Source organism: Candoia aspera, chromosome 2 (genome assembly GCF_035149785.1).
Source record: "Candoia aspera isolate rCanAsp1 chromosome 2, rCanAsp1.hap2, whole genome shotgun sequence".
In the NCBI taxonomy this organism is placed as follows: Eukaryota; Metazoa; Chordata; class Lepidosauria; order Squamata; family Boidae; genus Candoia; species Candoia aspera.
Window position 1 is genome coordinate 63,687,767 of NC_086154.1, and position 16,372 is coordinate 63,704,138.

A 16,372-nucleotide genomic window follows, 5' to 3' on the forward strand; every position below is an offset into this window, starting at 1 on the left:
TTCTGATTTAAATGAAAGAACTACTGCCTTACATTAGGTTCATTCTGCACTTTATGGCAAATTGCCCTCTGACAGATTGCATCTTCTGTTTACAGTAAACTGCTAGCACCACGTTAGAGTAATGAGACAGGGTTGATGATGAAATTAAGCCTCTTTCATTCCAGCAACATCCCTGCTCTGAAGAAAACTGCCTTTGAGTCCCAAGCTGGACAGAGTATTCCTCTGCTCTTCCAGCTTTTTTTCCTGTTTCCCTGCAACTGACTAAGCCGGTCCAGCTATGTTCGCACGGTTGAAGACATTGTGGCTGCATTTGCACAACATGCTAATATTGGTTAGTTTTAACCTTGTTTGTTTTGTTTGCTTCTTTGTTTGTTTGCACCATAGTGTTCTGTGCAAACCTAACACTCTTGGTTAGTTTAAGATTCACTGTATTGTGTGAACCCAAAAGTGAATTAGATAACCAAGTCAAGCATGTTGTGCAAATGTATTTTACTGCAACTCCCATATTTTCCTAACAAGTATGGCCATGCTGTCCAGGAAATATGGAAGTTATTTGCCAAAGTAGCTGAAGAGTAGAAGGCGTCAGACTAGGCACCGTAATTCACCATTCAAAATACTCCCCAGGGATTTCTCTTGTAAATCAAAATCTACTTTCTATCCCATGAAACACTCTCTTGTCTGACAAGGTAGGAATAACACCATGCACCAAACCCAATGGTGGTGTAGCTGCCGTGAAGCCGGGTTTATCAGAACTTCTACTGTTTCTCAAACATAATGTACAGTATGTATAAATCAAGGATGTACAAGTTGGCTAAGAAGAATTTAAATAGCATGCCAGGCGTCATGCCAAAAAGTAGTAGGTGAGACCAGAACAAAAACTACATTTAATTTTCTATTGACTGAAATAAAGTATAGTTAGCCATCTATTAGACATGTTCTCCTTCTACTGTATCAACAATTATCATTTTAGAAACAGCTATTGGATATTTCTGGGAGCCACACTCAAAATTTTGGGAACTACGAGAGAGCCAGGGCCATCAAGTTCATGTATCTTTGATGTAAATGGTTTCAGACTGCCCCAGATGACATTTCAAATGTTGTATAAGTGGGTTTCCCTTTTCTCTCTTAACTTTATTCCATGAAAGGTGTTAAAGCAGTTCAGTTCTCCTAGTGATGGTATTTTACTATTTGCTACAGAAATGCCCATACTGAATTTGTACTCTTTTATGGTCCTTTAATGTTTTAATTATTATTATTGTATTTCTAATCCACCTAACAATAGAAAATCTCTTGGCAGATTATAACCTCCAATGTTATTAAAACAAAATAATAAGAACAGTAAAAATTCACTACTCAATGTACTGTATTTTATTTTTGTATATTTACCGAAATACATTTTCATTGACTATATGTAAATGCTCTAAGCAGATATTGCTACCTAGCATCTCGCTGTAGCTGCTCCAGGAATGGCAATACAGGCTCAGCTTTCAGGTTGCAGTGTTGGTTCATTGCTGTGGCAAATTTAAGTACAGATCTTGATTTTATGCTCGTCAGTAGTTTTTGCATCATATTAAAAAGTGTATATTTATCAACAGTAATTCAAGATCGTTGGATGGTCTTGAAATTGCATTCCCTTTCTTAGCTTGCAATGAACCACTGTCTACTGCTAAATGAACAGAAAGCCCTCTGTTCAAGGCCTGCTGTACATATCACTCTTCAGAGACCCTTCTTATGAACCCTCCTCCCCTTCCATTTCACCTCTAATATCAAATCCTAGAACAGGATCTCATTTGCCATTAATTAGCTTCTTACTGAAAATCATGTTGTTGAATGGATGGCGCAAATACTGAGGCAATGTCTGAAGAGTTAGGGAAAAAATATTTACTTCTTTCATTCTGACCAGGAAGAATCCTGCAGATGCCCAATTTATGACATAAAGCAGACCCCGGAAAAGGCTTTTGCCTCAAGGGACAAACTAGACATAATGGCAGGAGCATCTCCTTGTGTTAAAAACACGATTCTTCCACAATCATATAGACCAGAGTTTTTCAGACTTGGCAGCTTTACGGTGTGTGGACTTCCACACCCAGAACTCTGGGAGTTGAAGTCCGCAAGTTGCCAAGCATGATAAACACTGATTCTAGGCAGAGCAAAGGAGAGAATGAAGTGAATGGCTTGGAGCATTTCTTGGCAGCAGGAGGAATATTGAAGTGGCTGTGGTGGTATTGGATCTGAGGTCTTAATGTATTCCACTGGGCCCCAGCCTGGGAAAGGCCAAACTTGGCAAACGTCATGAGAAGGGAAGAGGGCTGTGAATTTGGGAAAGTCCTGTATTCCTGATCTATACATGCCTTTTGTTGTCATAATTTAGATCTCCATCCCATGTCCTTATCTACAGCAGTGTTTCTCAACCTCGGCAACATGGCTGGCTGGGGAATTCTGGGACTGAAGTCCACACATCTTAAAGTGGCTGAGGTTGAGAAACACTGATCTACAATCTATATTTAAACACAAAGATCTACCTGTTATATCTAGTTTAGCCAGCATGGCATGCCCTGCCATGCCAGTGATTGATACTGGGCCAAGGTATGATTCCAGCTTGAAATCTTATTTATTCTTAAGCAGTGCTACTGATCTGAAAGTAGGGAGAGGTCACAGCTCAAGAACAGTATATAGCTTGTATATTCAAGGTTCCTAGTTGAATGCTTAGCAGTTGTCCCTTCTGAGAAGCTAGTGGCAGGATTGGGGGTAAATGAAATTACATCTTGCCTGATATATCTTAATTTATGACATCGCTGGCTCACACTTTGCTCTAATCCGTAGTTTGTTTAGCCATGATTTATTGAATAAACTCTTGCTGAGTTCATAAAACACCTTCTCAACAGAATTAGCTATCACATTGGAGGATGCTTATGTGTTTTCCCCCTGGGTATTGTGGGATCGGTTAGTAATGCAGGTCTGGCACTCCTCCTGGTCAAGGAAAGATGATGTAAGGGCTGGAGCCCAAAAAGGCTCTCGATGTGTGAGACAGATGGCACCTCTTCAAACTGTGTAGTTTATGCAAAAGATAAAGGCCGAACAGAACACCTGGGAAATTAAGCTGATCAAGTCTGCTGTTTTTAAAGGTGCTATTTTTAACAGGGCAGTGATTAACCTTTGAGAAAAGCCTCACAAAAATATGAAGTTGGTTTTCCCTTTGTGCAAGGTTCAGATCATAACTACTCAATAACTTCCATGAGTAGGCTGATAGTAGAAAGATATAAACCACCCAACCACCTATATATTGTTACTGTAAATATAAGGGGGGAGAACTCCCTTGGCTTTTGTTACATTGAAGATAGATTTTTTTTGTAATCCTTTAGATCTACTGATTAGAGGTAGAGGCTTGTGTTAACTGGAATAAGGCTTGCTTTTGTTGCTCTTTCGTTGGCTTATGATGCAACTTCCAGAGCAAAATTAGCAGGATGATGGCTCATAAACCAATTGTTTTAGGGCTCATTCACGTAACTGTGCTAAGAGGAACAATACTTGTGATAAAGGGGATTTGCCACTTATCCCTTAGTAGCATGTTGGTGAAAGACCCACAGTTCAAAAGGCAAGTATGTGTGTTTGGAATCAACCAGACAGGCCACAGGGTTTACCGTATTACTGGCAGCATCACAATCTCATGTGGCTTCCTTTTCATGAGGGAAGTTTCCCTTCTTGTAACTCAAGGGAATTATGATAACATTTCTGTATTAGTTCTGTGATACATCTTGCTCCTTCCAAACTGAGAAAGAACTCAGAATGTAAGAACATTAAACTCCTCTCTTAGGTCAGTCTTTATTTATATTTTTATAATGAATCTCACTGGATTTGTTATGCTTGCCGTGGTGGTTGGCCAGATGGAATCTCCATAGGGACAGGGGAAAGACCCAGAAACAGGACTTCATAATTATAGACATTACGTATAAGCTGAAGATCAGTAGGAAAGGAGAGGGTCAGGGTTGAAGTCCAGAGATGGCTGAATACCGTGGAATTTTCCACGGAGGCTGATGAGTATATGTTTTCATGAAGTGCATCATTCACTTAAGACCAAGGTAGGCAACACAGTGTAATTGTGTTGGACTCCTTCCATCAGCCCTCTGCAGCATAGTCAATGCTTTTTTATTATTATGGTTGCATTTCAAATTTATTGTGCTTGAGCATTTTAGTTTCATTTGTCATATTATTCAGCTAGCATAATGGAATGAACAAGGAAAGGATGCAGTGCCATACTGCACACATTGTAGTAAGTCATGATATGTTGAATAAGCCACAATTGATTGAGTTCACTATGCACTAGCCCATGAGTTTTTGCTCATAAACCTGTGTCTGAATTGACCCACAACACTAAGCAAAACTAGTAGTGGTTAAGGGGTGGTGGTAGTTGATCTGATGTTTCCCAGATACAAACCCCCCCCCCAACCACTACTTGATGATCTGTCAAGTCCTTGTTTTAAGAGAATTATGATCACAGCACATAATGATGGCCATTAGATTAGCTGGCCTTTTCAAAAGATTCCAAAACCCATCAGCTCGAGCATGACATTGCAGATGGTCCTGGATGATTACACTGGTAATGTGAGAATAGGTTTATAATGCTGGGGAATTCTGGGAGTTGAAGTCCACACATCTTGATGTTGCCAAGGTTGAGAAACCCTGCTCCAGAAAGCTATCACAGCCCCTCCCTCTGGCCCATGGCATTCTATGTAAGGCAACTGTTAATCCACTGGGTTGGAATGCAGCAATTTTATCTGCAAAACTGAAAAGGTCACTTTTAGTTTTGTTTTTAATGACATCAACTTTGCCAACATGTCTGGAGAGACAACCTTAAAACCTTTAGGATTTTGCTGCAGGGTGCCTATTTATCAGGGAATAGGATTACTTAATGTTTCTTGCTGGAGATCAGTTACTTAAGACACCTTTCTCCCAAGCCTACCTGTCTTCTTAGTGTGTGGAAAACTCCCACTAAGTACTGATCAAAACAATTGTGCGTGAAGTCATGTAAATTAAGGATACCAAATAAAGGTGTGTACCATATCACTTCTGTAATACGCTTCCATGATTGATTTAATGGAAGTCATCACAAGTTCTGGCTCTGGTCTTTTAGCTTATAATATTGACACCTCCCCTTTTATTTCAGCAGCTTGTTTTAAAATTGCAGGACTTTCTGTCCAGCCATTTATTTTTTGTTTTGCTTTAGTACCTTTTTCATAGGGGTGGGGAGAGGATGGGGGTTGTCAAGAAATTAGAGTACCAATAAAAAAGCGCTCACCCTCTTCTAGATTCTTCCTGTCTGACAGCCTGCTTCCCCTCCCACCCCCTTCCCCTTTGGTCTCTAAGCCAGACAGTGAGAAAAGCTGGGTTAGCAGATCAATTTTTAGGGAACAATTAGTAGATTTTGCCTGCCAGTTGCCATTTGATAATCTGGCCCTGATTTCCAATGCTTTGATTTCCATCAGAAAAATATTACTCAAGGGCAGGGGCGAATGCAGATACTGCTGCTTGTTCCTCACTCTGCCATGGACCTCCAGAATGGAGCTGATTGATTTGATCGATTACATACTATCAAGTCATGTTCGACTTCTAGTGACCACATGAAATAGTATTTGTTCAGATAAATTCATGGAGGAGAGACTAATGGCTACCGACCATGTGCCCTAAATGGAAGTGCAGGTTCTCACTGGCTACCTGAGCAGAGAGGCTGATTGGATGCAATCTCATTCACAGGAGGGCTCCCATTTCTGGATGCAAAAATCTAGACCACCACTAGATGGCAATAAAGAGACACAGAAAACTGTACTGTTGGGGTGTCCAACAGGTATGGATTCCCTAATACATATGATCCCTTTAATTTGCCAAGGGAATTTGAGGCTAATTTTGGTAATGGAATGCTGGATTAGGTGCAAGTTTCTTGGCTCAATAAGTTAAATATTTGCAAAAGTTTAAAAGCGTTATTTCCCTGTGCGATTATCACAACTGGTACATTTCCTTCCTGACTGTAACATGCTGTACTTCAGATCATCCTTACAAGAAGTATGTGAAATCTTTCTAGATGCTTCCTGTAATGTCTGTTAACTGTGTGTCATACATGTTATCAGCTTCCTTAGTCCTATTATTGTTCCAAGGGATAAATGTGAGGAAAAACAAACTGGGTCTTTGAGCTTCTATTTATCTAGAAACACTAAAGACAAAACCTTTTTGTGTATTGCTCTTTAGTGGCCTTTGTTATTCATTCTTCAGAGATATTTGAAGCTGCTGATGTGATTGATCATCAGCAATGTGTGATCCAGGTCTACTATACATAAGTGTGATCCAGGTCTACTATATTTTTACATCCAGTTTTCCTTTTTATCTTAAAATATAAATGATAAAGCTAAAACAAATCTATTTATTAGATCCAGATATTATTACTATCGTACAATGTTGGGTCTTAATAACTAATTGAGATTACAATTCTAAACATACTTATTTGGGCGATACTTAGTCTGTTTTACTTGCTGGTAAACAAGTAATGTTGCACTAATTTGTGGCATTTACATTTGTAAATTTGTTTGGATCATTCATACTACATAATGGAACACCAGTTGCTACTCTGACCAAGACTTACCTTTCCGTGAATATTGTTTTAGCCATGTATATGTGACCACCAGAGCGGTTGTATTCTGCTCTACAAATTCCAGCTGGATGGTATCCTTGCAGATAACATGCCAGAATGCAACTCCTGCCGTGTACAATCCCCCACAAATCCTCATTGTTGAGAAACTCAGAGTGGTTCTACCCATTGGCTACTTCCCAAATTTGATACTGAAAATCAAGCACAATCTGTTCTAGGCAACCTAACTTTTTCCAGTAATAACTTGGTATCGGGACAGAGTTCTGAAAAACACTAGTTTAGTTTTGCCTGTAAGAGAAATAATCTTATTGTCACATTCTTTGGGGACCAAAACAAGCAACAATTTCCTGCAGACAAATCCTCAAGATTTTGGCCAAATCTCCCAAATTTCAAATGTTATACTCTCCAATAATAGAAAAGACATGTTGATATTTACCAAACTGACTCATGTCTATAGTTTAATAGTTTAGACTCAAGTCTATAGTTTAATCAAGGAAGGCCAAGTCAGCTCAAGGAATCAGAAAAGGACATAGCCTCGGTTCCTGAGACGAAACTTTGGATTCAAAATTCATTGTCCTTGCCTCTTATTTTGACTCCTCTTATAGTTGCATTATGGGGAAAAAATGGACATATTTAATTTGGGATGAGTCAACTGGGCCACAATTATACTATCACTGGGGTCAAGAGGTCAGATTTAAGACACCAGACAGCTGTAACTTAGAAAAAAAGGCATTTATTTATAGGCAAGCATAAAAAAGGCAAGCTAGATGTAGCCAATCACATCATTGCAAATGATGGGCTGCCGGCTTCGACAGTTCATGAGGGCAGCAAAGCTGCTACAGTCTGTAGAAAGCTCGCTAATGTTGGCGTGGGACTGGTGGAAGTAGGGTAACGAAGGGCGCCCACCCAGACCGGCAGGGCAGGAGAAACGCTTGGTGCCATCCTGGTCCCGCTTGGTGCGCTCTGCGCGGGAGATGCCAGCCAGCCTGCGGCGAACATTGCCTGAGAGGTGAAGCCAAAAGCCATGGGGCTTGGCCAGCCAACGCTGCAGCCACCCCCGCTCCCCGCTTTCTTCAGGCAAGTCCATCCAGTTCTCCACCAGGTCAGCAAAGCAGTTGTCCCCCAGCACGAGTGGCTGCCGGTTACGACTCTGGGACAAGAGGGACACTGTCCAGTCACCTGCGTCCGTGGGCTCGCCATCCCGCCACCGCTCTAGGCAGGCGTCCGAAGCTGATTTTGGCCGGGGTCTCCTGGCAGGCACCCGACGGCGCAGGAAGCCCCCTGAGGAAAGCTTACTGGCTCGCAGGGGAGGGGGGCCTTCCTCGTCCCGCCAGCTGCTCCCAGATACTTCTGAGTAGCCCGAATCAAACTCCAGGCTTCGCTCGCTGCTGGGTGGGGAGAACGCAACCTCTTCTTCCACAGGCCCCTCCAAGCAACAGGCAGAATCTGCTTCTGAAATAGCCGATATTCGGGGGCTGATACAGGACTTTGAGGAAGGCAAAGCAGAGGGTAGCCTCATCTCTTGGGGATCCAGTCGCAGCTCTCGGTCGTGGGCCCTCTTCAGATCGTGGAGTGTCCGCATCATGCACTGCATCTGGCCTCGCAGCACCTCGCTCGACTCCTTCATGCACAGCTGTGGGGAGGAAAAGCAACCATCATTTTCTTGAAATAACCCACCCAAGGAAAGTGCCCCATTCAAGTCCCAGCTGAGGGCCATGACAATTGAAGATAGCTAGCATAGAAGCCCCAAATTACACCCTGGCTGGAATCCTCAAACCGACTTAGTCTACTCTGTATATCATGAGCTTAATGTCACACATCCAGAAAAAGCCATGTGTGGGTCACGAGTCCAGACAAAAACATGAGGATCATTGACTCCATAGATCTGAGCTGGTGACCTCACATGACCCAGGCCCCCTTAGGCAAAAGCATTTGCTTGACACAAACCCTTTGATGATGCTCTTTCACACTGCTCCTTTCCTTCTGCACAGCATTAAAAAAATACCACTTACATGCTATCACTCAGCTTACCTGGTCCAGATATTCAAGGGCCTAAGGAGTTTCACACATCAAGGATTCCCAAGACCAAGTACATGCCAAGAATCTCCCTCCAGCTCTAGAGCTGAGGTGCCTTGTTAGGCAAGGGGCACCAATCTGCCTTGGCTTAGGGGTGGAGTTGGGAGCCAGAGCTGCACGCGCAAGCCCTTGCCCTGTCTCGTTTTGGCAGGTCCCCAGCCCCGAGGCAGAGTTTTTCAGCAGCATCTGCACGTTCCAAGCCCATCCCCAGCCATACAAGCAGCAGCTTGTTGCAGCCGGTGAGTTGCCCCACCCGGCAGAAGATGACACAACGGGTGTGTGAGAGTCTGCAGGAATTACACAAGCAGCCATTCAGGCAGGCAATAAGGCCACGTCATTGGCGGCAGAGGGAAAGACTGGACCGGTGGCAGCTCAAGCAAAGGTGAAGTTCATCTGGGAGTTCGTGAGTTTTAGGAACCCCAGAGCAAGTGAGAGGTCTTTCCATTTTTCTGTTGCACAGGAGAAAGGGCAGGATGTTTGCATAGGCCAGAATGACACCACCTGGCCCTTCTTACAAGAAATCTGTGCAGCTGGGAAGTGGCCAGGAGGGGCACATCCCTTCTAGGTGCTCTAGTAGTACTACTACTACTAGTAGTATAACTTTATTGATTAGTCAATTGACCATATCAAAATTTAGATGCTCTAGAAAAGGCAGCTCAGGGGAAAGAAGACCCTGCTCTAATGGGCACAGGGGGGGGGGAGGGGATATAAAAGCCAGGCTGGCCAGTTTCCCCATAGCCAGTGGGGAGAACACCTTAGAAGGCCTTCTCTGGTCTGGCAGGGGAAATGGTTTGTCACAAGCCCATGAACTCGTTTTGCCTATTTCTCAGTCCTAGAGTGGCAAAGGGAGAGTCAAGGGCTCAAATACCAAGATCGCAGAGTCCTAGTTTCTTTATTCTTCTCCCATCCTCTTTCTGCAGAACCCCTTCCTGTTGCTTTCTAAAAGTCTTTGCAGTTCAGCTCACAGACCAAAGGCTGGTGCTCCTCCAGGCACAACTTGGACACAGCGACAAGAAATGATTCATTTTAGCTGCTCTGGTGACACAGCATACAATAATCCTCAGTGCCTAGCTCAAAACCAGGAACAAATGTCTCTTTGGGATTAGGCTTCAGTCACAGTTCCAGGGCTAAACATACCATCTTTTAAAACAACAATGGTTTATATATCATTTTGTTTCACTGCATGTGCCATAGATAGGTTGCACTTCAAGCCTGGGAAAAACTCAAACCCCTCTCCTAGTCGCAGCGTCAGTAAAAGGCTTTTATATCACAGAAATGCCAGCAATTGGTGGGATTTTAAGAGAAAACCATCTCCCACTCAAATCTAGCATTGATGAAATTAAGAAACAAGGCAACTTCCATATGAATCCAGCTGAGCAGCAGCTGGAAAGGAAGAGGAATTCTCCTGGTCTGACTATTCTTTCATGTGGAATATGACTGTATATCCTCCTCCAAGCCTTGTATGCAGCCCCCTGAGATCATCTCAAAAGGACTGCAGAAAAACTTATTAAATACAGTGCAAGTAATCATACCAACTCCATTCAATTAAATTGAATTAAGCAGGAATTAAATTAAGCAATATTGAAATAAATGTGAGTTTTGTCCTGATGTGCAGGTCCCAGTGCACCCAAAGGCCAAATTCAGCCCTGAGTTGAAAAATCTACACTGAAACAAACCAAAGCTTGGATGGTCCCTAAGACCATTTCAAAGGCAGTGGGAAAGGTGGCTGCTCAGCTGGAACAGGAGCAGAAGCCCAGAGCCTCTGGGTCCCAGATGCCCCCAAAAGGCTGACATGCTGTGATCCATGCCATACTGCTCTGACAAGCTCTGGGAAAGGGTGGATGAAAGATGGAAAGAAAAGGAAGGTGGCCTCCTGAGCAGTTATGGCTGAGAAGCCCTGAAGCCACACAGGGACACTTGGTGCAGAGAACTCCCATATAAAGACACCAGCAAAGAACACAAGAAGTTGAGCCCGGGGCTTAAAACAGCCACATGGGGCACGGCCAGCTCCAAACCGATTGGCTGCCTGCGATCTGATAACTTCATAATTAGATTATCACTAAACAAGCCACAGATGTAAAACTGGTCTCAAAACCGAGTTTTTAAAAAAAAGTTCTCTAAAAACATGTCTCTCTTATGACAGCAGCTCCAGGGAACATAGGATTTCCAAACTCAACATTAGACATTTCAACGTCTGCCTTGACTTATTTATTCATAGTATGTATATGGCATTTTTCCAAAACCTCAAGCCAGCTTGTTACAAACAAACAGAATAGCACTAGAGTGTTGTCAACTAAAACCAAAATAAGCTCCAAAACACAGCCACAAAACAGCCTCATATCCTAACATCAGAGATAGCCAGAGGGCTCTGAGCAACAGCCATGACAGCCCAGTTGTTGGTAGGACTGTCTATCCTCGTGACTGTAATGTTGGAGAGACAGAGCCTGCTGTCCCAGGCTTTTCTGGTGTCTGGGCTCCTGCAAGGAGAAGCAGCCCTTGTGAACATGGCTGTTGAGTAGTGAAGTCTTAAAGGATAAAAAAGGCCACCCCTTGGGTTGGGCCCAAAGCCATAAGACACCCTCCCATGCACACATTGATTAGAACAGACTTCCCCAGTTGGCCCCCAGATGTGTTGAGACTACAACTGTCAGAAATCTCAGCCAGCACTGCCTTTTTGTTTCCCAACATGAGAGCCAGTTTGGTGTGGTGGTTCAGGTGCTTAAACCAGGAAGCTGTGAGTTCTAGTCCTCCCTTAGGCATGATAGCAAGCTGAGTGGCTTTGGGCTGGTCACTCTCAGCACAACCCACCTCTCATGGTTGTTGTAGGGAAAATAGGAACATTAGGTATTTATGCCACCTTGAGTTGGCCAAAATAAAGGTGGGATAAAACTCGAATGAATGAATGAATGATTGGAAAGCACCAGGTTGGAAAAGTACGCATCCCTCAGAGCAAGAATATTTTAAAGAGATAGTTTACAAAACTAGACAACACATAAGAAAAAACTTCATCAAACTCAGAGCCTTCCTGAATTATACCACATTTATGGGAATTATGGTAGCTCAACATACCTGGAGGCACCAAGGTAGGAAGACTGCCTATGAAATTATTTTTGGACTGACGCATGTGGGGAGATTATAGGGCTGCACTTAGAGATCAGAGTTATCACACATGCCTGTTTTCAAAAGAAAAATAATGCTGCTGCTTATTTCTCAGCATGGCTCTGGCAAGGCAGCTGCTCAGCCCCTTACAGGGACCCCATTTGCAGTGACAGTAAAGAATGGCAAGAATTTAGCATTGTGTATAAATACAAAGCAGAGATTGCACCAGACTTTATGGAGGTTTTCATCATAACATCTCTCAGTCTTATTTATCCCAACAGCTCCTTCCACCATGACATCACTTCCTACAGCCAAACACCACTTCAGGACTTCTCATAACAAACATGTTGTTCCTTTTGCATTTTCATATCTACTACAAAAATGCAAGTGACTACTACCTTCCCTGGATGCCAGTAACTTTGGACAACTGGGGAGCTATCAGACCAATAGGTATGAAGCATCATCATCATCGGTACAGAACTTCCAGCTTCCTGCATTAAGCTTGCCACAGACCTCCAGGGAGGCACTAAGTCAGTCTCTCCCAAGTATTAATCCTGTCCATCCCAACTATTAATGATGATGGCTAGGAATTCTGGAGGCTGCACTTGAACCCATCCAAAGGACACCCGGTTGGGGAGGCTGTTCTAAGAGGATGAACTGAAAGCGGAGCAAGACTCATGTCTTTTAATTTTCTCATTAAATACTGGGTTTCCCAAATGACACTCAAGGCAGTTGAATATGATTAGCGTGGAATCCAGCCCTGGTATCAGCACCTGGCATCTTTAGGCAATGGTTGAAGTCACAAGAAGCCAACTTGTGCCAGTTTCTCACCTGGGCGTACTGGAGACTTTCGGTCATCATCTTAATTTCCCAGTTCCCACAATGCCCCAGAAGAGCACTAATCAGCAGCACTGTGAGAAATGTAGTGTGGTATCCCACAGATACTAGCTGTGGTCTCCAAAGAGGCAGAAGAACATAAAAAGCAATTGACCAAATAGTAATTAGGCCAAGTGGACCCTGGTCAGCCCAGATCTACAGATTCCTGCGGGTTCTGTAATGCTGTTATAATCTAGCACAAGATCTATCAAATTCTACGCTGGCCATTTCTTATACAAATACTTAGAAGTCAGGACAGTTACAGCCAATCCAGGCACCCCTTTTCAGACAGACATCCCAAGACCGTAACAGTCTCTCCTTCCCAGTGGCTAGGCCACATTCATAGCTTGCAATGTCTCTACAGAGCACTAGAGGGCGAACTCTATGTGGGGATGGACATTTCTCCCTCGCACTCAGCTGGAGATGGGGCAGATGAAGGTAGGAGGGTCGTCCATAATGACTGCTCTCAGGATGTCCAAAACAGGATGCTCAACTCTGTTTTTGTCGCAGCAGCTGAGACTACCATGAAGCTGGGCAAGGCTACCAAAGTTAGAGACATCTAAGCAAGCTTTCTCAATGTTTATGAGGAGGGAGAGCTCCTCAGTTATATGCGGAATATGGCAACATAACAAATGATAACTAACCAAGTTTTAATTACTGATTGCGAGGATTCAACTTTTGGGATGCACTTTATCATGGGCAGCAGGAACAGATTACAGACCGCGAATGGGCAGGGGGAAATTGACTGCTCCTCATTCGGTGGTCCTCAGTATAGTCACACCTTTCAAGGCCCGGCACTGGGACAGCCGGGTTCTAGAAAGACCTTCGGGAACAGCCAGTGGTGAATTTTGTCTCCGTTTAGCTCCGCATCTTTTCTCCCCTGGATAACAGCGGACCCACCCAGCAACCCTCTCTGCGCTCAGACTCCCCTTCACCGTTGCTGGATTCGGTACGAATTGAGCCGGGGATCGTCACCGCTCCCCAATCCCAGGTTCTCTTTTGAGGGCCAAGGCCCAGTAGGAGACGGGCGAAGCAGCACATTCGGGCATCGTTGGAAGGCTTTTCTTCACCAGGCTGCCCGATCGGTGCCTATGTCTTCAGAAGTAGGTAGCACCGGGGCCGGTGGGAGGGCGTTACTTGACCCTTGGGGAGTCTGCCTCGGATCGCGGGCAGCGGCTCTGGTCTCCTCCGCAGCACGCTCAGCCCTCCCAATCCAGCCACTTCAAAGGCACAGGGGCCCAAGTGACATCGGCCCGCCGCTACAGCCAGCGAAGCCCCAACTAGCCAGAGTGCGGGACGCAGCGGCAGCGCCTGCCTCAACAATAAGCGAAGGAGTGGGCTGACAGCTCCTCAGTCAGCCTGGGCGGAACACGCACGACTTCACTCAGCTCGGCGCAGAAGATGCATGCCCCGTCTTGCTGCCTGGAAGACTTTGGGGCAGTCTTCTGCAAACAGCCATTCCCGCAGAATGGAAGTCACAAGACAGGCACTATCGCCGGCGTTGCTTCGTCTAGACTGCGCGAGTCCCCGTTGCTGCCCCGGGATAGATCGTCTTTAAGGGAGTCCCCTCCTGGCCCGCCCCCTCTTCCGCTCAGCGCCCTCCTCTTTTGATCAGACACTAAATGTTTGGTGGGGGGGCGCACTACCTGGGTCCCCACAATCAGTGATTCCCATGCACGCGCCTCCGTGAACCGTGAGTCCTCTGGAGGACTCCCCGCCCCAGCCCCGATTTGCCCCCCTTTGCCCCGCAAATTTACCACTTCTGCGCGGAGGTGGCTCACGAAGGCGTCGAGGCGCGCGCTGTGCATGCCAAAGCTGGGGCGCTCAGCTGCCAGCAGAAGGGAACCGACCGCACAGTCCAGCGAGGGCGAGAAGAGGCTGCGGCTCAGCCACCGACGCAGGAGGCGCTGAAAACTTCTCCCTCGTTCAGTCCCAAGGCAGCGAAGCGCACCCTTTGGTTCAGACCGAGCCCCGCCCTTCTCTGGCACAGCAGCCAATGAGCGCCCGAGGCCTTGCCCCCTTTGCTCAACCGAGAGCCAATGAGCGGGCAAAACAGCTGTCTGAAACCTGAGCTTCCTGGACCGGTTGTAATTTAATTAGAGACAATATTAGGAGCCAAAAGGTCTCGCAGAGAGAAAGAGGGGTCGATGCGGCAAGCGGTCCGCTCGGAGGTGGGACCCCCCCCGGGCACAATGGAGCTATGCGATTGTGGCGGATCGCTCACGCTGCTCTAGCCGACCTCCGGCGAGAAGCGTCCTGATGGCCAAATCCTGCCCCAGAAAAGAGCCGCGGCAGCCCTTGGGCTTGTAGCCTCTCACTGAGGTCGTTCCCCTCATGTATCTTTTAATCACGGCGGGGCGGACCGGGGATGCGACGTTTGATGCCCTCCTGCTTATTGACCAGCCTCTCGCTCGTCCTGCCAGTTGCTGCTGTTGAAAGAGGCAGGAGCCTGCTCCCACCTGGAGAAAAAAGGGGGTGATTTCACATTCCAGTGGAAACTACCTTTATACTCACTCCTAGATATACCTTATTACTCCTATTGATATATACTTTTGATTATATGATTGGCACCATACACTTTTGGCATCACCCAAATATAGAAGAAGATGCTCAAGCTTGCAGGGCGGATAAGTGCTGTGAAGTAGAAGCCCTGCTCCCTCATCCAAATACTGGGGAGGAGTGGCTGTGACTATGGGAGGGAAATGTACACTGCCTATTCACAGGAACACAAATATTTCATCATGAATGTATCTTCCAAGACTAAATCCGAGCATCTGAAGGCTGGACTTGTTTTATGAATTTATACCAATATTTTAAAAAGGTTCAACTTCATAATTTGGGGTATTAGCAAAATGCTTTAAAAGCATGACATCTAAATGGAGGCATATGCATTTAATAGATGTCATAGTGGCTGAAATGGAACATTTTGCAGTTCCAAAACTTGACTACAAATCGTTTCCTGCTCCTGCAGGGGTGGTTGGTGCTTCCTTTCTGTCTTGTTGTGGGAAGCTCAGAAACTACACCTTTTCTGTTCTCACCAAAGATGATATAGAACAGATTTTCTTTTTTCAGGAAATAGGTCTTAAAACTAGAGAGAAAGGTTGGATTGACAAAATGCAGCAGGCTAGTGTTGGTTAGCTAATGTGTGGCTTAATGTGTTGTGTAGATCACCCAGATCTGGACTGCAAAAATCTGGATGACCACTAGATGACCACCAAGAATTTAAGTTTTCCTGTATCTTCTCTCTGCCGCCACCTATTGGTCATTGATGTGTTTGCAGGCCAGGTTTAGTCTGTGGGAAACTGGGTGATTGACTTAATCCAGTAAACCATTGAACAGCTATCCATGGATTACCATGGAATGGAATCATAGAGTTACAAAGGAGTCCAGACCCTTGCTCAATGTGGGAATCCGAATGTTGTTAGGCAAGCATAGCCAAATAGAGGCAATAAAAGATCAGCATCTCACATCTTGGGGTACTGCTAGGAGCTAATGCTCTGGCAATACCCCCTGTATCTGCTCTGGATTTTACCCATTAAATCTACACCCCATAGCATCCAGAACAGTGTTCAGTAGCTGAATCTAATAAGCTTTTCATTTTCTATAAAGTTCCTAATGTTGCATCATTTTCAGGGACTCTGGGAAATTCATAGGGAGATCAGAAACAGAGTTGCTGAGAGCTTT

The 16,372-nt window shown here is 45.0% G+C and overlaps 1 protein-coding gene across 2 annotated transcripts; it reads right to left on the minus strand.

Moving 5' to 3' along the window:
• Positions 1-7,350: 7,350 nt before the first annotated feature.
• INKA1 (inka box actin regulator 1) lies at positions 7,351-14,597 on the minus strand. 2 transcript variants are annotated; one of them, XM_063296446.1, is made up of 2 exons: positions 14,446-14,597; positions 7,351-8,270 (listed from the first exon to the last, which is right to left on the minus strand). In XM_063296446.1, the coding sequence occupies exons 1-2, from the start codon at positions 14,494-14,496 to the stop codon at positions 7,401-7,403; spliced, it is 921 nt and encodes a 306-aa protein (XP_063152516.1). In that variant the 5' UTR covers positions 14,497-14,597; the 3' UTR covers positions 7,351-7,400. The 2 variants fall into 2 exon arrangements, with proteins under 2 accessions (XP_063152516.1, XP_063152517.1); XM_063296447.1 differs by lacking the exon at positions 14,446-14,597 and adding an exon at positions 8,669-9,031.
• Positions 14,598-16,372: the final 1,775 nt, after the last annotated feature.